The sequence below is a fragment of the Neodiprion pinetum genome, chromosome 1, assembly GCF_021155775.2.
Source record: "Neodiprion pinetum isolate iyNeoPine1 chromosome 1, iyNeoPine1.2, whole genome shotgun sequence".
In the NCBI taxonomy this organism is placed as follows: domain Eukaryota; kingdom Metazoa; phylum Arthropoda; class Insecta; order Hymenoptera; family Diprionidae; genus Neodiprion; species Neodiprion pinetum.
In genome coordinates this window covers 7686887-7710640 of record NC_060232.1, presented here as the reverse complement: position 1 = coordinate 7710640, position 23754 = coordinate 7686887, and the positions used below count along the sequence as shown (strand labels likewise).

The 23754-nt window shown below is 37.5% G+C and overlaps 1 protein-coding gene and 1 long non-coding RNA gene across 9 annotated transcripts in view; one reads left to right on the top strand and one right to left on the bottom strand.

Moving 5' to 3' along the window:
- Positions 1 to 23754, top strand: part of LOC124223604 (uro-adherence factor A) — a 54807-nt gene that overhangs the window by 7928 nt on the left and 23125 nt on the right. For 6 of the 8 annotated variants that reach the window (XM_069137128.1, XM_046635792.2, XM_069137123.1 and 3 more), the window contains 3 exons: positions 19454 to 21260; positions 21376 to 21544; positions 21705 to 21905. In XM_069137128.1, coding sequence (XP_068993229.1) covers positions 19454 to 21260; positions 21376 to 21544; positions 21705 to 21905 — 2177 coding nt within the window. Of the gene's footprint in view, positions 1 to 16085; positions 16637 to 19453; positions 21261 to 21375; positions 21545 to 21704; positions 21906 to 23754 lie in introns of those variants that run through there. The other 2 variants (XM_069137130.1, XM_069137126.1) reach the window with 2 other exon arrangements.
- LOC124223694 (uncharacterized) lies at positions 8097 to 9642 on the bottom strand. Its single transcript, XR_006884351.1, has 3 exons — positions 9430 to 9642; positions 9145 to 9306; positions 8097 to 8640 (listed from the first exon to the last, which is right to left on the bottom strand). It is a non-coding gene; the product is annotated as an uncharacterized lncRNA (long non-coding RNA).

Genomic DNA, 23754 nt, shown 5'->3' with positions numbered 1-23754 from the left:
CTATTTGATAAAAAATTTACATCATCATACGATGCAATCCCAACGAATTGCACACCCTCAAAATCTGAAATGTTTTCTTACATTTAAAGGAAGTGCAATTTGTCTAAATTACCTGGTATGATGATGCGAATTTTCTTCTCACATAGTAGCGCTGATACTAAAGCTCACTAAAACCTCCCAGTTATAGATTTTTTTTCAACATTATTACTCTTACAGTAAAGTACATATATGCTAAGAATGTGCTTGAAACGCGTGTATTTTAAATGGGGAAATCCTCCTTGTTGCAGGCCTTAAAGTTGAGATAAAAATCTGAAAAAATTTGTATAATGTTTATTAAATTATTTAAAGTTAACTTGTGGGGTAAGTTGGAAAAAATTCGTTGCCACCCTAGTGCCGCATGTATTTATGTGCGTTTTGATTGAAATATCTGGGGATTTTGCGATTGTATTCGAAATCATGGTACGCAGGGAACTATTCAAAAGTCGAATACTATTTTCACTGTATATAATATGCAGTTAGCTATTCATGCAGTAGGTGTTCTGCGGTTACCATATAAATATTATAATAGTATCGGTGTATCGTATCTCGACATTCGATATCCCTGCGGGTTTGGCGGCAAGTGCAGAGCGCGAATTATTCGCGACCGCAGATACAAGCTGTATATACCTATAATATTCTGTGCATATGCATCATTATAGATAATACAGACGGTTTTATACGTACGTTTGTTATTTACTCTCGTTTTTCTCCGCAATCGTCGCTACGCTCTGACTCCGCTCAATCGATGTAATTGCATCATGTGCATTATTTACAAATATACCTAAACGTGTACTATTTTGTACGGTAAAAAAAAAAGAAAAGAAAAAAAAAATACGACATGATTAATTATACAATTGGTTTTTCTACAATAATTTTTCATTCCATACGCGGTTGGTGTTATTTTTTCGGAATGCTGATTAAACTTGAGAGAAAAAATGCAATTTCTACCGTATTTAAACAATGTGTGAATTCGCACCTAATTATAATAAATCTTTATTCATCGTTATACTCGGCGAAAGTCGCGTACGATCGAGAAACGCGTAATTTTCTTTCTTACCATTATCTACGACGTAATTTTTTTAACCATTTCGCTTGATTTTCCGCAACGTATTTAACGATAACACTTTCTCAACTGCATATCTTTTTCACGATATTCAGTGCAATTTCAGTTATTACAGAAATCTACCGCGTTCGTAATAATTGTAATTTTCGCGTATATCATAGTATAATTGCACACCTCGAACGATGAAAATTACTCTTTCACATCCGTTATATTGAAGTATGAAAAAGTATACCTTATGTACAACACTTTCTTAAAAAAAAAAAAAATAAAAAAAAACAATCGATGCAAAAATTCCTCTACGCAGATTGATGAACGGTGAAAAATCATTAACATGATTTGCACTGCTAATATATATATATATATACATATTTGCATATTCTGTACGTGCGTATTTTGGCGTTTCAATTTTTGAGAAATTCCAAAAATTGCTGATTTGGCAGCCAAAAACGTGAAGGTAACTTGGTTTATTGAATTACCTAATTGTAAGTAATTTCAAGAATTGAAACTTATTTTACCGTGAGCAAAATATTTTTTACCGGCATCCATTTCGTCCTAATTAATGATTAAATTTCCTGAAAAAGTACACTTTCGAGGCTAATTCGACCCACCGGTCCTCTTAAAACCGGTGTCCAATTATACACCGTACATCGCACGATTTATACACATTGTATTTTTGTTTTATTTCTGTTATCAATAATTCATTTCTTACATTTCCGCCGTTTATAATTTAATTCTGTCGAGAAGGCCGTGCAATTAAGGATCATTAACCAACAGTTATATCGACCCGTAGTCTGCGGCGAGTTGCTGCTGCATTTCCATACCAAACTCATTAGCTCCTACACCATGCTTTTATATATATATATACATTTCCCTAATTCATTTAACACGATCCTGATCATCCACGTTCTGAAATATAAAACACCTCTGCGTTCCAAGCTCGGTCAGCTTGTCTGTGTATAAATAATGCCGGCCTCGATTTCCTTCTCACGAGATTGTGAATTAGAAAATACAAAGATTTTCAACACGCGAGTTTACGAATATCACGTGTATATTTTATACTTTCTACATGGTCTTTCTAATTTTTCTGTCGTTACAATTTTTTTGATCAGACTGTACACCTGATACGTATACTTAATGCGTGCATCTAAACTCCTCGAGATAAACTTCGAGGACTTGACACGTTTCTGAGTACAAGTTATACACACGTGATTTACTACCGAACCTATAAGTCCGAGAGGCTGTGTAGTTACAACGATACGCGTTCTTACGAAGGATGAAAATTGTGTAAAATAGCACCGACACGTGAATCTTTACAACGAATCGCAAAAACTAATCGAAAAACTATCAGCACTTGTAAAGAGTTGTGAGAAAACTTATGTTTTAGAGATAAGTTGATACGCTGTTGAAATGCTTACGATAGGATAATATAATTGATATGAAATTTGAATTTGATGCTCTAATTTTCGTTTTCGAACAAATATTATATTTTTTTGGACCACCCTAATGTAAATAAGGGGATCTTTTAACTTCGTCCAAACCATTATAAACAAAGATTCACAAACTGCTCGGTAGTGTAAAAAATTTGCAACGATCCAACGAACGGAATCTGGTATTTCACAGTTATTGTAACATGTATATATATATATATATATATATAGCTATGTAAATGATACCGCGGTTTTGTCTGCACGGTATATATTGGTCGACGGTATTATGCGTGGACCTATTATTGCTCTGTCTTATTTCTTCCCTGTCCATTTTTGTTTCCTTCAATTTTCTCTCACAATCGTTCCTTACTGCCTGCGATCCGTGAGAAACAACTGGCAGCCGTGATTAATCGCGTTAACAAGAGTACAATAAACGGTTCATTCGTTAAATATCACGATCGAACCTTTCTTATTATAAACTAAACGCTACTCGGTGTTTTCGTCACTTTTCCGAACACGGTTTTTATCATTTCACTACAGTTGTACAAATTGTCATTTCATTTCTTTTTATCGTGTAATTATTGTGCAAATGTATTACACCTACGCGTAATATTCTACAGAACAAAGCAATCGGCTAAGAATAAATTATCTTTCAACAACCGACGAACTTGATAATTATTTCAATTACAGTTATGATTACATCGCCGGTATTTCATGATTATAACGCCTCGAATTGGCGAAAAAATTGTTTTATTCTATTTTATCGTAGTAAATTCTTTCAAAGTGAAATTTTTTTCTCTTCACTGATCAATGATCTTTACGTAAACTTTGTCTCCTACGTTGGAAAATTTTTCACTTACGATTCAATTTTGAACTTGGAACAATAAAAGAAGGAGGAAAGATTAAAATATTGAAAAACCACACAGGACAAACAGGCTAATTACATAGTCTTGAATCCGTATGACTTACATATATTATACGTGTTTAACAAGAGAATAGTATTTTTATTTTTTCGAAGCGTATAAGGTGGCAAGTAATAATAGTTCATAGGATATGTGTACAAGAGTACCTAAATATTTTCGAATTGCGCGTTCCATTCCTCGGCTAAATTGTTCCATATAAGTTTATATACATATATATATATATATATATATATATATATATATATATATGTATGTATATTTATAAATATTCCCTTGAGGCGATTTATAATATAACCATGCTCTCTCGAAACTTTCTCAGAACTACCGATTCATTCCCTCATTCTTTTACCCGCCATACACATATACACACACACACACGTATAGTACGCCTTGTTCAACAGAACGTATAAATTGATGTACAAGGATATATATATATATAAATATATATATATATATATATTACATACATACATTCGTATCCCGCCTATTGTCTTACGCAAAGAGATACGCATCGCTCTTCTATATAATTAATAACAATTATGTTGATGCGTATAACATTATATGTACACGTATACATCTCGTATATGAGCTTTCCCATATAGCTTCTCCGTATACTTTTTCTGATTTTGCCTGGAGCAGCAGGTATTGGTGGGGTTCGTATGTTGTAATATATTTATGTATACGGATACACGTATCTGCTTTGTAAGAGCGGTTTTAGAAAACTGGGAAAAAGTAGCAGCGGTCTATTGTATTATTCACTTCCTGCCGCAGGTGTATATAGTATAGCAATAGCAGGCTGCGTTCAATTCATTATTTCGGTCATAAACCGCATGATATATTATCACGGTGCCTACATTTTTATATACGGGGTGGGCAAGAAAATCAAAAAAGACCGATTTGAAACGCGAAGAGAATCCAAACGTGTTGAACGATTTTCGAAAACTTTTCGTTTCATCTCCAAAGTGGAAGAACGAAACTTTAATTTCGCGTTTTGAAAATCTGGAAAATTTTTACTCGTTGTTTAGATACACGCTCTTGAAAAACAAGTTTCGAAAAAGTCGCTGGGAGATTGAAGAAAACAAAATTAATGATAAATAATGTTCGATTTCAATTTACTTCCGAAGTTTTCAACGATCCTACTATTTCAAAGGGTACGAGTGATACGTTATTAATCTTTTAATTGTGACAAAATTTGAACAAAACTGGAGATTTAATTGGAATTTTCCTTTTTTTTTTTTTTCGCAGCTGGAGTAATTTTGATTTGTACTCAGACCATTGTCATTTCTTCGTCAATTATTCTCCGTATTTTCTATAAGCGTAAATTCGACGACTACAGATTGCGACGGAGAATTTACATTCAAATACGCAGACATATGCAATGTATATCTTTAGCCGTTTCATTCATGAATGAAGTTGCAGCGTTATATGTATTATAAACTGCGTGTAGAATTGCGAATTGAACATGTATATCTATGCACACTTGTACGTATAATGAGTGTACGCAGTCGCATGCGGGTTTACGTAATTCGAGAAATACTCGGTGTTGTAGCTCCACTATTTGACCACGTGCAATTCGCTTGCCGCGGTCTATCAGACAGTAAGACGATCCGTAATTCTCGACATACTTACTCGCGAATCCTTGCGATATGGCCTTCGAGTCGATGTTTCGCAATCGTGACCAAACAAGGCGATCTTCGAAAGAATCACAAACCAGTTTATTACTGTATAGAATTTTCAATTAAAACGTGTTGAAATATTGTTGTTTCACGAATGAAATTAAAGATTTTTAATTTATTTTTTCGCAGTTACACACAATTTTGTATCCTGTTATAGATGATTAGGTCGTGCCTATGGATTACTCCAACTTATTACGCGTATGCAGGGGCGGGGTTCAGATTCCAAATTTGAAAAGTTCCGAAAGGACAAAACTGCGTAACTCCGACAAATCAAAGCTCCGAAAGTGCGAAAATGATGGAATTTAAAATATCCGAAGCATCGAATTTCCGAGCGAAGAAAAATTTTCAGTTCCGTGAATTTTTGCCCTGGTAAAATTTCACCAGCTTGATCGTTCTTTGTTTTGGATGTTTTTTTGTTCGGAATCCTGATTATTGTGATGTTCGGTTTTCTGATTTTTCACACCCACTATGTGAGTATATTTTAATTTTCGGAATCTTACTCCATCCAAACTTTCTTTTTCCGAACGTTGTTGTATCGTAACTTGAATTTTCGGAATCTTAATCCGTCCACTTTACGACCATTCGAAACTTCGTTGTTTCTTCAAAGTTTGATTATTCTTTACTACAAGTTTCCCCACCAAATGATTCGGAATTAACCGTTTCCGGAACTTCAATCCCGACCCCGTATACAAAGAAAAATTCCTCTCTCTCTCTCAAAAAAAAAAAAAAGTATCTAATCGCGTGAAATTCAATACGCAAAATCGAATAGTATTTTTCAATCCTTCGCAGCTTGAAACGCAAAGGCGAAATGAATGGGAATAAGAATAAGAATAAGAATAAGAATAAGAATAAGAATAAGAATAAAAATATCCGTTGATCGTGAATTATTTCTGATAGCGCGGCAGAGGAAACGCTGTCCGAATCTAATTCGCCTTTACCGCATTGATCTCGGTGTAAAGGTAAAATCGTTACTCGACCGTTATCCTGGCGCCTGTAAGCTATGCTCACCGGAATTCTTCCAAGCTATAGCTCGTCTCTCTCATCGTCTACGTACATGAATAATGCACTTGCGCGTTACTCACCCACATGTAAACGCAGCTACTGCACCCGTTTACCGCCATTTATATGCGTATATACGTAATACCTATTCCGGAGCATGAATTACAACTTGAAGTTGCACAGACGCGTTGAAACATTTCCGACCGCGTGTAACAATTATATTATTATTATCACTCTGCGATTGATTTCAGTTAATCGTCTGCAATAATATCAAATTATTCTGTACTCATTTTTTCATTCGTTTCATTCCTTATTTATACGATTATACTATTAAAGTTGTCGGTGTTATTTTTTTTTATGTCTCTTGTTTCCAAAGATCAATTATACAAAATAATATACATCCTTCAATCGATTCGAATAAATTCAACGAGTTTATTCTCATCGTGAGTTTTTTTGGTTTGAACAATTCTTGGCTGATTTTCTCGTACAATTTTCACTAATTGACAAAAAAAAAAAAACAAAAAACAAAAAACTTAACGCATCGATTCGGTAATTCACCGATTTTAAGTAAGTATGTATTATAGTTACGATGTATCTCTCTTTGGTCCCTCTAACGCGTTTCTCGCATGTCTTCCGCAACCTGGCCAAGTCTTTACGTGTACCCGTACGTAGATACATAACGCACCTACCTACGTATGCTATGTACCTCCGTACACGAGCTGTGGCTCTACCTTTGTAAGGTTCAACGGCCCTACGTTGAAGTAGATACACGCGCACCATTCATATAACCGGTCGGTATAATAATAACAAACTACAAACAGAAAGAAACAAACATTATTTAAACCATACCTGCACAATGATTAGGTCGTCGAAACAAATTATTCAGATTGAAATTCGTGTTTTTGGAAAATAATTTGAAATATTATATAATAATAACGTAAATATGTGTAATACATCCGATGAAACATGCGTTTTTTAATTTGGTCGTGGAAAAAGGTGAAAATATCAGTTTTCTATCATGGAAATTAGAAATGATTTTTTTTACGGTAACAAACTTACTTTTTCTCGTCGAGAAAACAAATTTGCTTAAACTGACTTTTTTTCGAAATTATATTTTTCTTCAATTCGAATTGAATTTCAACCTAGTATAGAGTGAATAAGCTGAAAGATTTAGGTCTTACAATTAGTAACTTACTAGAACTGGGCAAGTATCAGAGAAAACTAGGTTTTAGGTTCTGGAAAAGCTGGAAAAGTCATGGAATTTTTTTTTTTTTTTTAAATTTATGGCCACCCTGTATATAGTTCATGCTAATAATGACATTGATACGAAAAGTTATGGTGCTTTAAATTGTTACACTTTACGTTACTTCGTGGATCTTTCTTTTAGTTATTATTTCCCTCCTTCGTTTCTTTTTTCACATATCTTTACTTTTCTTCTCGTTTGAACAGCCGTTGTTTAATTTTATCTCGCGGTATCTGCTACGAAGTTTTGTCGTCGACTTGTACGCGTATTAGGTATACATAGCTAGGTGTAATAGTTACCCCGTTACGTAACCACCTCAATTGTTATTATAACAGAAACTTACACCGTAATAAATGTAAATTTTTTACGCAACTTTCTACTTTACCTTATAATATTAACATCGTATACAGAGACGAATACCTTTGCCGCATGATATTTCAAATCAAATCAAATACAGACATTACAAGTGGGTATTTAATTTGAAACCCGGGATTCTTTTTACATTTCGTTTAATAACCATTATACATATATACCGTAATTTTGCGGTCTTTGATCCAATGCGATACAATAAAATGATCTCATTTCCTCCGTTGCGCAATCTTCACTGTAAAATCTATACGATAGGTACAAAAAATATATTATTATTAGTAGCTGTGTAAGCTTGTTTTATTATATTGAAAAATAAGTTATTCAACCGTATAATTATTGAATTTAATACAGGTTTAGTAGACCGTTGAATCTCTTACTCCTTACTTTTAACGAAAACTAAAACTTCCCCATGTCAAATGTATGCGAAGTGAAAATTATTGAAATAACGATCCGACAGACTTGAGCTAGATGATCTTTTTTCTATCAAATACTAAAATTTAAGAGGGTAAGACCGAGGAAAAAACCGATTCTTTTTTTTTCCATCAATTAATTACCCAAATCATTGTATACAAACTTTGGAATTTTTCCTTACCAAGCCGGTTTAAAGAAGGTCTTTGGCTCAAGCTGCCGCAGAGAGAAAAGTAATTAAGATTGCAGTGGTGGGAGATTTTAGGGTGGAAAGGGTATATGTTACGTATACTATATAAATGCATACGTACACCCTCGTCGCTAATATTGATCCGGCGTCGCGACGCACTGACTCATCCTCCCCCTTTACTATCTTATGTACTGCCTAACATATGTATTATCCATGCATATAAGATAAAATACCCTGCGCCAAGTGACCTTTGGCTTTTCATCCCCCGATAAAATGGTAAAACCAGTAGCGATGCCCACTAAGCTGAAAATAATCGATCACGATTCGATTGGATCGGTGAAAATTATACGATTCATCGATTGTTTCGTATTTTTTTTGAAACGGTGCATATGGAACCAAAATTTCGTATTTTTCAGTGTGTAGATTTGACAGCGGAAAAGTTTTTTTTATAACTTATAGTTTCATTCGAAATATTTTTCAATGACGGGTGAAAATATTAATTTACTTTTCACTCGTTACATCAAATAGGTACTCGGTAAGCAAGAAAATGATAAGAATTGATACTCTGATCACCTAAATCGATATTATGTTAAAATAATAAAATAATCGATTATGGATAATGGATAAACCGATCGACGGTGGATGTGAAAATATTTTATAAATTCACATTCAAAGCTTTGACAAATCGTCCGTGATCTTCTTCCTCTTTATTCTTCGTTTCGCTGTCCAGTTTTTTTTTTTTCCTTTTCCCACCTCAGCAGCAACTATTGTACACGTAGCGTGTAATTTTTATTTTGTTTTACCCACCTCGTTTGTTGCTGCTTTTTATTCCCGCATCAGACGTCAGCCGTCTAATTATACGGTTAATTAAACCACTCGGAAATGATGTTCAGGTGTAAAATGTCAGGTGTGTAGGTAGACAGGCACCTATAAGACACCTTCTCCATTGCTGCAGGAATATGTCGCGTTCTAATGAGAAAAGTATAACACGGTTCACCGGTAATACGGATCTGTAATTGAAACAGCCTTAGGTCTTTAATTGGTTATTTGTTTTTTAATCAAAGATTTTTACATTAATTTTGTAATACGAACAAACTTTTATTTTCTTCAAAAAAACCAATTTAAACAAGCTTCACATCCTCCTTTACTTTATATACGCGATACAATAAATCTAATTCTGACGGAGAAAATTTTTCGTGCATCTACGATGCTAAGTACGAACTTTTCCATCACTGTGGTAGAACGTATCTGATATATATGGATATAAAATTGCAGCGTGAAAGTTATTGTATGTACAAGTTTAGTCGACTGGTGCCTGATTTCCACTCGAATAGCATACACATATTTATACATGCGATTCTGTAGCCAGTTAGGTACTGACTAGCAGCGAACTCTTTAAGCAGCCGGTTGAACTATCGAACGTTCTCAATTTGCAACTCTCTACTCCACCTCTCGCGATGTTTGTTTGCAATTGTAGGTAATAAAAAAAAATATCATCCGCGGATAATTTTTATTTTTTTTTCCATCAATTATTTTTTAGTTAAATTCAGTTTAAGATCTCGTTCAAACAGTAATTCATACTTCCCGATTGTACGTGAAACCGGAAATTACGCGCTAATTATTTTATTAATATATTTTCGCTGCGCAATGCGTGCAGAAAAGTTGAATCCATTCGCTAATCTCATTGAAAACAGCTGATTACGGATATGCGTCGGTGAAGAAACGATTATGATTCATTTATAGAATGAAAAAAATAAAATAAAATTACAACTTAGTATCTCTGTGATTATAGAAATGACAACACTTGCTTTTTTACAGAGCGACATGAACGGTCTTTCTTTAAAGATTGCAAAGATTGTTTTTTCTATTGCTTGTTATTGTTATCGTGAGATAATTGAGAAAAAAAATTACAGCCATATAGTGATATCGAGATATATTCAAAGGAAATTGTCGAATTGTTCTTATTTTATCTGTTCGATTGAAATTGAAAAAAAAACGTGCAATTTTTTTGGTATAATCTTGCCGCATGACAAATGATATTTGAGGCAAGACAACCGTTACCAACCGGAATGTTTTATAAAATTTCTCTAGAGTTTCGCACCATGCTCTAAGGAAGCTTTTGCACGAACATGAGAAACCCTACGCGTGTTAAAATGTAGGTATAAAGTACGTAGTCACATCACAAGATTATATTAGCGTGGAATTATCCGCGATATCGATCGACATTATCGAATATTACCACCGTCCGGTGACTAGTCGTAAAATAAAAAGAACGAATTCCATAGCCGAATAAAAAAAAAATTGCGATTTTTAATCGTTATTTTGAGTTTAATGTATTTTCTAAATTCATTTTAAATGTCCAACACGTCACGTCATTTATAAAAAAAAAATAATGTTATTATATTTTAAGTACTTAATATTTGCACCTTTGCCAATCCGCAGTTGACACACTCAAGTTACAGTCTCATTCATTGACCATTTCCTGACCTGCCCAACGTTCGTGTGACTGTAAACCGTATTTTCTTTACTTCTCACGACAAAATTAGACAGAGATTTATGATATTGCAATCAGTATCAATGTACAACGTAACAAAGAATTGCGACAAAAATTAATTTGTTTTGCAATTTCTTCCAATGAACTTGGACGAGTTTAGTTTCCAAAATATGCGTACCTTTTTCCTTCGTTATTTTTTTTTTCCCCGAAGCCAAAAACATTTTTTCCCTAACAATTCATCGTTTTAGTTTGCAACGTTATTTCAGTACCAAATTGAAAAATTACGTCTCACTGTCTTTATAAATTCACAACGTGGACCGAGAACGAGACGTATACAGGAATTTTTAAGACACTCCGCGCAAGCACTTTCAACGTATGACGTAAAATTGCAGGCGCGTGCATCGCAGATGCGAAAATTGCGGTGCTGTGCGAGAATTCTGCTATCTAGCTGCACGCCGGTACACCAGATATACCGCGTGAAGCGAATAAACGCGAAGCGAAGAATAGACTTTGACAGTTGAGTGCCCTCGGAGACCCTCGACTAAATCTTCTCCAGAGGGATTTGCGAAGGGGAAACTCTGGATGAGGAGCCAATTAAACTGCGAGTACGCGTCATCGGTTCGGCATCGCGCTGCGCTGTTGCAGCCACTTAAATTATCTGAAAATTTTCACCAAACAGCAGCGTAGTCCATTATCCGTATCATCATCATCATCATCATCATCCCCCCCCTAATTCTAAAAACTATATGTAATTGCAGCAGAATTTTTAGTTCTCTTTTACGGTTGGTGTAGGGTCGAAGTTCCGAATTTGAAAAGTTACGAAAGCGCCTAATTCTGAATTATTTTGGCGATGAAACTTGAAGTAAAGAAATCAAACTTTGAGGAAACAACAAAGTTCGAATGGTCGGAAACCCGACGGATCAAAGATTCTGAAAATTTAAGTTACGGTAAAGCAAAGTTACAAAAAGGGAAGTTCTGATAGAGCAAAATTGATTTGAAAGCCGAAAATTGAAATATACTCACACAGCATAGTTAACTCGACGACTGGGTGTAGGAAATAAGAGAAGAATAAGATAAAGTGAAAATCAGAATTACCGAGATACCAAACGTAAAAATGGCGAAAATCCAAGACAAAGAAAGGTCGGAGAGAAATTCACAGAACTGATAAACGTCGATGACTCGAAATTTCGATGTTTCAGGTTTTTTAATTTTCTCATTTTCGCACTTTCAGAACCTTGCGCATCGGATTTTGGACCATTCGAAACTTTGATGTATCGTCAAAATTTGATTTCTCTACTTCAACTTTCGCCACAAAACAATTCAGAATTTGTTGCATTCGGATCTTTTAAGATTCGGAATTTCAACCGCGCTCCGTGCGGCTGTAATTCGCTCATTGCGGGAATCTTTACCTAATAAATCTGTCAATTGTGTGCAGCGGAATGGGAGAATTTACACTCCATAGTACATTTAATTTGCTTGTTGTATTTTCGATCTGACTTTCGGGGAACGAATTATTTCAACGAAAAACTGCTGTACTCGCTTATATACACTACAGCTTGACGAAAATACTGTATACAGTCATCGTACGTTATGTTTTCGTAACACGCATCGCGTACAAGTTACGGTAGAATCGATTTAGGTGTGTTTCGTTTTTTCTCTCCATATAATATCCGTTTATTTTTGTACCGTATCTCGGTAATTTGTCTGCGCCTTCATCGTTGGTTTTTTGTTCGACGGTTTTCATTGCCGCTTATTTGCAAAAGCCCGAAACTCACGTGACACTTAATTTTAGTGGTATTATTACACTGGAGATTTATCCTCTTTACGCAAATCCTAGAGACTTATATTTCGTAACGAATGTCGAAAGTCAATCGTTATATTATTATCTATTTGTATATAGCTCGGTGTAGTCACAACAAACAAGTCTGTCTATTGGATTAGCCTAACTTTGCCTTATGTTGTATTGTATTGAAACTGGGAAAAATTACTATACAGCATTCCTGACTATTTATTTTTCATCGTAACTGATACAAAACCGTACTCGTGATTTATTATTTTTCCCGCAACTTCTTTACTTTTGCTTTAAACGATAATTGTATCGCCGTGTTTTTGTTCAAAATTGCGTGTAGAATACGGTTGATATACTATTTTTTTTCATTGCGATGCATAGCCTTTGATAATAGCCAAAATAGAATACATTAAACTCAGTCGGTAAGGAATGAATATTCAATCCCCTTAAAAATCGTTTACAGTATGATAGTTTCCTCTCCTTGATTTTTCTTCCGATCAAGTTTAACCAGACAAATTTAAGACGATGGTAATTTAAAATTATCGACCGCAGGTATATATTTGCAGCAATTTACTGAGCATCAAATCATCTGGAATTAATCTCGCGTCTAATTCTTCCCTGTAATTATTCGGAGGTAATTTATATACCTTTACCTATAACACCGCAACTATATTTATAGTTGGTAACAAAAGCTACAAAGAACGGTATTACAGACAACGGACAGACAGAGGAAACGAGGGAATAAGAGGAAAGCATTTCGATACGATATATTTTTTTTTTTTTTTCTTTCTTTTATTATTGTTCACTTCCTTCTTTTTTCTCAGCTATAAAGCGTACACAATTAATTACGTGGTTAATCGACCCTAAACACGCCATCCAGAATGTCTGCAAACAATTAAAGACAGAATGATGCTAATTTCCCGCAACTTTTACAACTCGCTTAACATAGATATACCTATAATAAAGCGCTTGCGATAATTTTTAAACACTCGAGGCTGGAACAGCTGCAGGTTTATCATTGCGACGTTTCTCAAAATCAGCTGATCATATTTTATCATACCTTATATAATATTAGCATTGCGAAATTTGATCGAACGTCAATAATTATGACAATATATGAGAAAAACGTTTACAACAATCACGATGACTACTGACATAATATTCCCCCAAAGCTTTCATCGCGTTTCGAATTTTCGATTCAGTATCCACTGATCCAAAGTGCAAAGTTTAGTAGAATTTATAGTTATAATACTGCGGAAAATTAAAAAAAAAAAAAAATACGACATAGGACGTACAGAAATATCACTTCTTTGCTAAAATCTGGGGGATGATACTACTACGCAGTTTTATATCACGTGGGGGTGCAACAAGCTCCCCTTGCCATCCATTCAAGGTCGAGCAGGGATCAATACCTCGAAGCCTACGGTATGAACTGTATCGACGAGTGGGTTGGGTCCCTCTTTCAGATCCCCTATCTAAAATAATCGTTAAATATACCCAGTTAAACAGAAACGGAATTTAAGATTAATATACGACCGTGTTGAGAATTCTCCGAAGATAATTTACCGACTGTACCCCACGTCTCCACCTTATATATTTGGTAAAATAATCTGATTAGGCACAGGGTCGGTTTCTTACATCTTCTGTGATTGTGCAATCGGTTTTTTTGTCCACGTATCGTTTTCGTTACACTAGCGCAATGCGGGCTGCAGTTTAAGGGGATTTCGTATTACTGACCGAGCTAGCGACTCCTATTTCATAGACGTTTTTTTCACTCCTGTGAGTGACGAAATCATTTCAAACTTTGGGAAATTTATAGTGTTTGCAGTTGCGATTGTGACGTCATTTAGAAAAGTTTGGTAAACATACTTTAGCAGCTCATTCTCACTACGTTTTGAGGTTATGTCACGCTACAGATATTCGAATTTTCGTATTCTTCTAATTTCTACAACGATTCTGCGAAATGACAAAAATAACGTCGCCATACAATTTTCTTAATTTTTCGGTAAGACTAGAAGGTTGGCAACGGCGAAAGTATCATTGAAGGAACTAGGGAAGAGAAGAATTCCTTCGGTGTACAGAAAATTACAAATATTGTATAACTTTTTTTTTTTTAATGTTATAATAAAATGCATTTTCACTTATCACTTCAGAAAGTTAATAAGGAATCGTTTGATTTCATTCCACATGGATATTTGACCGTTCGATGAATTTTTTCCGTAAAATTCCGCAACTTTTGCATGCTGCAGCGTTATATCTCATAAGGTATAATGTTGAGAGTGGTCACACACTTGGAAAACCTGAAAAACCTGGAAATATAAGAGTTTTAAAACGAGTCGTGGAAAACCGGGAGTTGTCGGGGAAAAAATTAGAAATATCACTTTTCTATCACGGGAATCGGAAATGACGTTTTGAGACGATAAATTTACTTCTTTACATCGTGTAAAAAAAAAAAAATTGGCTTAGACTGACATTTTTGTACCTACATTATATTTTTTTCAATTTTAATTGAATTTGAACCGAATATAGAGTTGAAAAGCTGAACGATTCAGGTTTTAGTAATTTACTAGAACTGGGGAAAATTACAGGGAAAACTGGGACTCAGGTCCTGGAAAAGCTGGAAACTTCACGTGAGATTTTTTCCTCAAAAATTTGTTGCCAGCCTGAATATTAAAGGTTGTCGTGGGTCAATATAAGAATACAAGGAGCTTCGTTATAATTTTTGTATTTTCTTCGCGCAACTCTGTTCGGCAAACTGGATATAATTTTTCCGTGCAACGACGCGATCCAGTGAACTACATACCTACGTCACATGTATAGGTATACTTGAGAGGCATGTATTGAAAATGTTTAAAATTGAAGCGACACGACAGAGCCGGCGACACGATACACGTGACTAGCTATCCCTCCTCGCGGCTTATTATATCATTCCCTCTTTCCCCGTTAACCACCCAGCTAGAAACGAGCTCTATACCCAGCGTGTCGTTGTCTATAGGTACAGTCGTAAACGGCGAAGAGAGGAGCGTCGCGACGCCGGCGCAGTTAGTCGGATCAATCTCTCTTTCGCGGACGCCCTCGCCGTCGTGGTCTACCTCGAAAGTTAAACGCAGCACTCGTCAGAACCGGGAACGAGGTGCTGCTGCGAAAGACTGAAGAAGAAGAAGAAGAAGCAGGAGAAAGAGGAGGAGAAAAAACGAAATTTACAAAAAAAAGATCTCGTGATTCGGATCGCAATCCTCGTCGAATCACATCGACGACGAGGCTAAGGAAGCGGGCTGATGTTGATCCGCAGCGATGTGAAGATACGGAATTAACGAGTGGCTCGACGATCCGAAAACGCGAGTATCCGCGAACGTCGCGAAAATTTCAATCGCTTTACACCTTAATCGCCAAAGTTCTACGACACGACTTGTGCGACGATCGATCTCAGGGTGATAGAAAACCGGGGCGGGGGGGGGGGGGGGGGGCGGGGGAGGTGTGAAAATCAAACGAGTAAAACGATGAGCCGGTGAGAAGTTGCGGAATTATTGTCATCGTCGTATCGAGAGAAAGGAGTGGAAGAAAAGATCCGCACCAAGGATATCGGTCGTGCATACATGTTCGACTGTACAGCGTATTTATCAACCTGCGAACGAGTTCTAGGTGTACGGTATAAATGGAGGAGAGTTTGAAATCGGAATCACAGTGGAATACGGAATTCAGGAAAGATCGTTGAATACGTATAACAACCACAACGGAAGAACCAATCGCCGATTTGTGATATCTGCCGAGGAGCTTTGCTTTGAATATTAAAGGTTGCTGGCTTGAACACCGCGGCTGATCAATCGATACGACTGGAAGCTCTTCATCTTCTTCTTCTCCGGGTGAAACCAACCACTGCGGCGAGAAGACAACATTGTGGCAGGTTAAATTCAACCTCGTGTAACAACAAGAGGATCATGGATTATCGTAGACGGTATTCTTACGGGACGGAGGATGATGAGTGCGAAAAGGAGGAAATACGCGGCGTGTCATCGGTAAGCGGTGCTGCTGCTGCCGGACGGGCCGATTTCAAAATCGAAAGTCAATAACCGATGTGGAAATAATGGCGGAAAAAATCTTTCGCTCGATAAACGATTGCAATTTTAGAGTTTTTCGCACGAGTCACGGATTATCACGTGCACTGTGCTTGCCTTGTGTTCGTGTGTCACGTTTACTAAAAGCTCGTCGTATTTACTCAAAGAGACTCACTGCACCGCACTGCACACACACACGCGCACTTTCTTTGCTCTCGAAGAGCATCGCAGCGTTTTTTTTTTTTTTTTTTTATTTTTTTCATGTTTTTTTTCCACCTAACGCAGCTTCCCAAAATACACTCTCACGCTCTTATTTCTTCACAAGCTGCTCCTCACTTATATACACCACTTATGTTGTACCGTGGTCGAGGATACTCCACAGTTTACAAAGGATGTAAAGACGAGGAACGTTTACTGTTTTAAATAATTTGTTGTACTACATATTATGGAGTTTTCAACACACTCGTTGTGAATTTATTTATTTTTTTTCACACAGGCAGAACGCGCGTTTTTATCTTCTTCTTTTTTTAAATATACTTTCTTTCTACTTGAAATAGTCATTCGATGTGCAGTGTTTCGATGTACGGAAAGAGAAAGAGATAGAGAGATAGATGTCAGATTTTACATGATTATTATCATTCGTCACCGCAGAGAGATTAAATGTATCTATCTCTGTATTATACCGTCCTTGTTTCGTTATGTCTAGTGATTAAGTTTCGATCTTTTGTCTATCTCCTTCAGTTGACAAGGTCATGCTAGTTTCTTCTCGCAAATCGTCACGGGAGTCACGCATCTTATCCGAATAATTGCAGACTCGCTACTAGAAGTCTGTATTTATATGTTTCGTCGGATTCTAAAAGTTTGTATCGCGTATCTCTCACGAAAATAACGAAAAATCAAAGCAACTAACAAATTTATTTCACATTATAAATCTACACCTCGACAACGTTTCGCTCAAAATCATTATTCGATTATTCAACCGCCTTGCATGCGTATCCATCCATAAATAAGTGTATGTGTGTGTGTGTATATATATATACATATGTAAAAATACAAACACCTTGCCTCATGATATGATCCGTTTAATCGCGAGGTACAAAGTCGAAGGAGCTTGTCGTAAGATTGGTTGAAACAAAAAAATAAAAAAATAGAAAAAAAAGCGGAAAAAAATGAATACTCAATTCGCGATGGTGATTTCGACGATAACGATCGAGGTTCCATTCCTCTTTGTATACGATATGCGCATACAAATGCGTCACATTCGCAACCGCAAAGTCAAGTTGAACTGTTATACTGATAGAAATCTAGGCATGACAATTCCTTGACCAATACGTGTATAGCTTTATGCATAAAAAGTAACTCACAATACAAGTCGAAAGATTAAATCCGCACTTTCATTAATGTCACACGCGTTGCGATTTCTCATTTCTGGAAATATTCGGATACAGAAATATATTCGAATACGAGTACGTATTATAATATGGTATAAACGGAACAGTTTTCGGATACACAGATCAGCGCGTGGATCGTAAAATTTCACTGTCTAATAATGATAATGATTGACTGCAAAAGTCAGTCGTATTTATTTGTCACGATGTCGAGTATATCTCTGCGATTATGAATTGCCGATCGATCAGCAATTTATTCTTTCATGAGGGAATCGGGATTTCGTATCAATCGATATCGATCAATGCTTATCCGAGGTATTATTTTTCACGCAAGATAACGCGATGGTAATAAATTATATACAGGTGTCCGTAAATGCGCCGAAGCACTGGCGACCTTACATTATACCTACCGATTATTACATGCGCGTGGATTTCTCACCTAAAGCGTTTCGACGTCGAACAATCGACACAATTTTATATCTATTCACATTTGCGTTTTTATTTATATCTATGTACATTCGCGTCATTGATTTTCTCTGTTGTTCGAGACTGAACGGAATAAATACGAATCGTATTGAGCTGAGCTTGAGAGATAAACTTTGAAAAGGTCGAATGTGCAGCGATTATGTACAGCTTGAAATATTTGCCATGTCGGTGTGTACAATAAACTTGCCAATACATTTGTTTCATATATTTCTTTTCTTTTTGTTTTTTCAAAGTCACATGTTCAATAGTTGTAGGAAGAGGAAATAAGACGCTCGTTTGAATTTGAGCTCCCAATATCAATATTTAGAGGTTCATGAACGCGATTTCCCATTTTCCATTTAATTCACATAAGAAAATAATAAATAAAAGCCGCAATATTTTGTGATAAGTATCGCTGTTAGCTGTTAGTCTCCGAAAAAATGAAGTTTTACATGATTTCAACTTTGAGAACCAAAACTTTTTTCAACAAAGATTATAACGGACCTTTTTTGTACAGCATTTAATTCCCTACAAAAATATGTACCAAACATTTATGTATATTGCTTCGTTTCTGAGCTACAAAACTCCGAGATAACTAAAATTATTTTCTAATTTCACTCAAACGGAAAATGGAAAATTGCGTTCAGAAACCTCTGACTATTAATATAACGGGCATAAATTAAAACGTGCTCCTTATTTCCTCTATCTACAACTGTTAAGCGTGCGATTTTGAAAAAACAATAGCCGATTTTTTTCGACAAGTCTAATATAATACATATATGTACGTACGCATAATACAGGTAATTTGAAATCGATCGTAACGCAAAGCCGAAAAAATCGCAATGTTTAAAAATGGAACTCCCAGTTATCGCATGAACCCTAAAATCGTGTATTCATCTTGTAATTTTTCTCATCCAAAATACAGGGAGACAACAGAAGTGCGGCGAAGCGGGGCACGCCATACACAAGGGGGACCGCCATGTCGTTCGGATTTCGCCGACGTCCAACATCCGGTATACCGATGCCAGTGACGGGTTCCTTTTCGTCCGAAGTCGGAGGATCGCTGTCGTCTCACGGCCGTCGTTCAAAGTCAGCGGGACACGAGAGCGATCGTTCGGTTCGTCGAAACGACGAGGAGAGCAATTACCGGGGCCACAACAACGCGTCCTCGGGAAGATCAACGCCGAGGCTTGCACCGCCGAAGAAAGAGGCCACCGGGACATCGGTGAGGACCAACAGGTTCGGGTTCAGACAACCGCAGCCGCTACGGTACACCGACAAAGTCGGGGATGTCTGCGCCAGCCACAACGGGAGTCACTACAACAACCACGAGAAGACGACCGGAGCCGACTCCAACTTCCATGGCAAGCTACAGACCAACCGCAGAGTCTACACCACCACGAACAACGCGCCGGTCGTATCGAAGCTGAGACCATCGCCGGTCGGCTCTCCGTACAATCATAACAACAACACTCTCGGCGGCGGCAACGAGGCTCAGAGGTCGTCTTACGGCCAGGAGCCGATCAGTAAGTACACTTTGCACACGAGTCATTTACCTCAGCCGCAATTTGCCGTCAGAATGAACAATGACTCGAACTCGAAGACCGCAAAGACGGCCGCCAATCAGAGCCGGAAGATATCAACCGTGTCGAAATGCAACTCGAGTTCTAAGGAGGGATCGGGTACCGAGGATTCTGGTATCGGAAGTCAGTTCGGATGCCTCGGTGACGAGAGCGGAGGACAGGCGAGGACCGTTGACTATCCGGACAACTCTGGTGGAAGTCCAACGATTGGACGGCGAGGAGGAAGTGGAGGAGGAGGTGGTGGAGGAGGAGGGCAGCATGTCAGGCCGAGGAATCTCAGGATGGTCGTTAACGGGAAGAGTTTCGACGTTCGGGACGTTCATGACGACAGTACTGTTACCGAGATATCGGTTATAACGCTGCCGAAGTTATTCGCTAACGTTAATTTGAACACAGGTCTTGTCCGTGAAAGGACATCGCACTATCAGAGGGTCATTAATAAGGATAACAGGTACAACGATTCGGTGTCGATCACTTCCTCGGAGGGTTACGACGAAGGACTCGGTGAGGAAAAGGGGTACAAGGATAGGTCACGGTACGAAAAGGTGCCATCGGTAAAGTCCGACTTCAGTCCACCTAGCAGCGACGATCCTGAATACGGACACGGCGAGGCGATGGCCGATGAGTACTCGTTTAGTTCGAGCGACGAGTGCAGGGCAAACTATAATAACGCGGAGATGAAAAAGGCGATGATTATCGCGGCATCGAGTCAGGGTAAGATAGCGCAAAATCAAGTGCCAAAGACCAATTTGAGATCAGTTTTGCTCACCATTGAAGATCCGGCTTTTGCCGCCGCCGCTGCAACCGCGACGACCATGATCGACGACGAGACATCCCCGGTTGACAGTCTCTTCGACAGTCCAACGGCCAGTATTACTCAGTCAGACGGTAAGGTATCGAGGAAGGAAAATGTCATGGAGAAATCCGGTAACACCATTGATGACGACAGTCCTGGAACACCTACCAACGCTTCTAACTCCCTCAGTCTATCTGAGGGACGCGAGTTCTTTGACGACGAAATCGCCGATCAGCCCGGACTCACTTTCGACGAGACCGTCAGGGTTGGTCACGAATTACAGCAGACCGGTATCGTCAACAATCAGGTCAACGAGAACAGCTACACGCTTGTCGAGTCTCATCCTAAGACCGGTGAGTTCGTTACGAAGCTTTTCATCATCTTCGTCACCCGAGATTGAATTTTTATCCTATGCAATTTTTTTATACTCTCATATCCGATTGGGCTGACTTTTAATCCACTTTGCAGCCGCTCGAGTACACGGAAAAAGCGTTGAAAGCAGTCCGATGCATGGTCGAAGAATCAGTCGTGCCGGAAGCGTGGATACTTTGTCACCGTGCGAATCTATCGCCTCGGACGATTTGATGCTGGATTACGAACGCAGCGATGCTAGTTCCTACGAAGAATCTACCCATCGGTAAATAAAATTTTACTCGTGTCAAATGTACGTGTAATATGTCACGAAATTCAAACGAGGAGAGGTGGAGGACAAGGAGGAAGAAACGAAGAGTGAAAGAGGACGATCGGTTTTCACTAGTTATTATTTACCATTTATCCACTTATTTTTATGTTTACAGACTAGATTCGAATACGGCGTTGCACGAGATGGACGACGCCACTATTCTCTCGGAACTCGAGGCTCAAGGGGAGGAAGTTATGCGAGAATGGAGCTGCTTGCTGGGGGCTCATCATTCGATACAACAAACACATTCCAATTCTAATAACAACAATCTTAACGCCAACAACAACAACAATCACAACAACACTACAGAATCCGGGTGTGTATACGTATATGTTTTTTATTAACTTTATCTCACGTTTAGCTGCATCTTCGTTGACAGTCGGAACACGTTTTTTCTTTGCTGAATGAAATTTGACATAAAAGAAAGGAATTGCTGATTTTGGTGTTAGTCAATATTTACAAATTGTTTAACGAAATTATTTTCGAACAGTGAGAAATTTTTTTCATCCTTGTTCTGTCAACTGTTAACGAGGGACAATAAAAAGTGTGACACGGAGTTTGTCATAAAAGTCGGAATTTTGAGAAACCTGGAAATAGCGGGATAATCTATGATACACTGTGACAAATTGTTGAGTCTATTGTTAAATGAATTGAAAAAACTATGAAGTATTAAAAAATTCAAGGTTTTTAACAAATTAACGTGAAATTAGTGACAGAAAATAAGCCAAGGATTAAAATGGGATTTTGTTTCGAGAAAATCTGAAACATTTGTTGAATTGTGAAGTCGACTTTTTATGGCCGCTCTGTAAAACATTATATCTATGCACATTTAATTTGAATATGGTCGATCGTTGTTATAAATTTTTGCTTCGAATTCCGCATGCATGCGCCTCTGTTATAGGCGAGTTAGTCATATAATATCATGTATGTGTGTTGGTCATAATGGTGGTGGGAAGTTTTTGATTCATCTATTTCAATACACCACTGCGCCATGTTTATCGTCATTTGAAATTTTATGCATTTGCGTAGAAGCTTTATCTACTTATGTGTCATACGAAATACTCATTCCACGCTTATAATATTCGTATGTACATAGGTATACGTATACTTAAGAAGTATACTTAAATATAACGTAGGTACGCGTACAACGAACGTTATATATTTGTCACCGATTGGTGAATTTTGTCAGTCTAGAAATGACAAAAACACACCTAGAATAAAGCTATTGACATTGATATTCAATCAACGCATACCGCAATATTGCATGAAAATGTCTGATAGGCAATTTAACGCAGGCGAAGTCGAGATACATTTTTAACGAAATCCGCCTGCGTTTAGGCAACCAGGTATACATTTTACCGATCGGTGTTGCCAAAATGCAGGAGTACTTTGTCAAGGTCTATCACGAATTGCATAAATGCAAGCGTATTTCAGCAGTGTGTACCTTGAATTGCATAAAGGCAGGCGAATCGCCCGTAAAACGTTCTCGGCCGAATAAACCAAGGACGAAGTTGCTTGTAGAAAGGGAGAATCTTGCGATCGGTCAGTAAGGTCGAGATTCGAATATATCACCGCGTTTAATGTGGTATTGTGCAAAATGCGAAAGAAGCATAAAGAAGAAGTGAAATGGTAGAGAATATTCACGCGTTTTGAGGGAGTCAACGATGACTCATCTTTACAACCAGCAAGCATCTGTTACTTGTACGCGTGTATGTATTTTATGCGTCAAAGTAACTACAAGGGATTGTCGCTTGCATGGACGTAAAGTATGGATCGGCGTACTTTGCACATACGATGTGCTCGGCACCTTTGCATTTGAATCACCCTGTTACTCACCCTTAACCCAGCTTACAAAGTTGTTTGCTACTCTTCAGCAACGAATAATTCTCATATAAAGGTACGAATTTTTTTAAACACGCGTCTAATTAATTATCAGTTGTGCACATCAGGTTCATACGATTATTAATATAGTTGCACTGGTGTTATTACTTTATAACGGCACGGCATATCGACAGTGTTGATAATTGTCTTATTATCAATTATCGTCGTTTTTCTGTCTATATGGTACGATATAAATTGGCGTAACGATCACCATGAAGCGTCGTAAATTCCCGGCTGTGTATCAGAATTTAGACGGGGTCCGTTTTAATTCGGTAATTGCAACA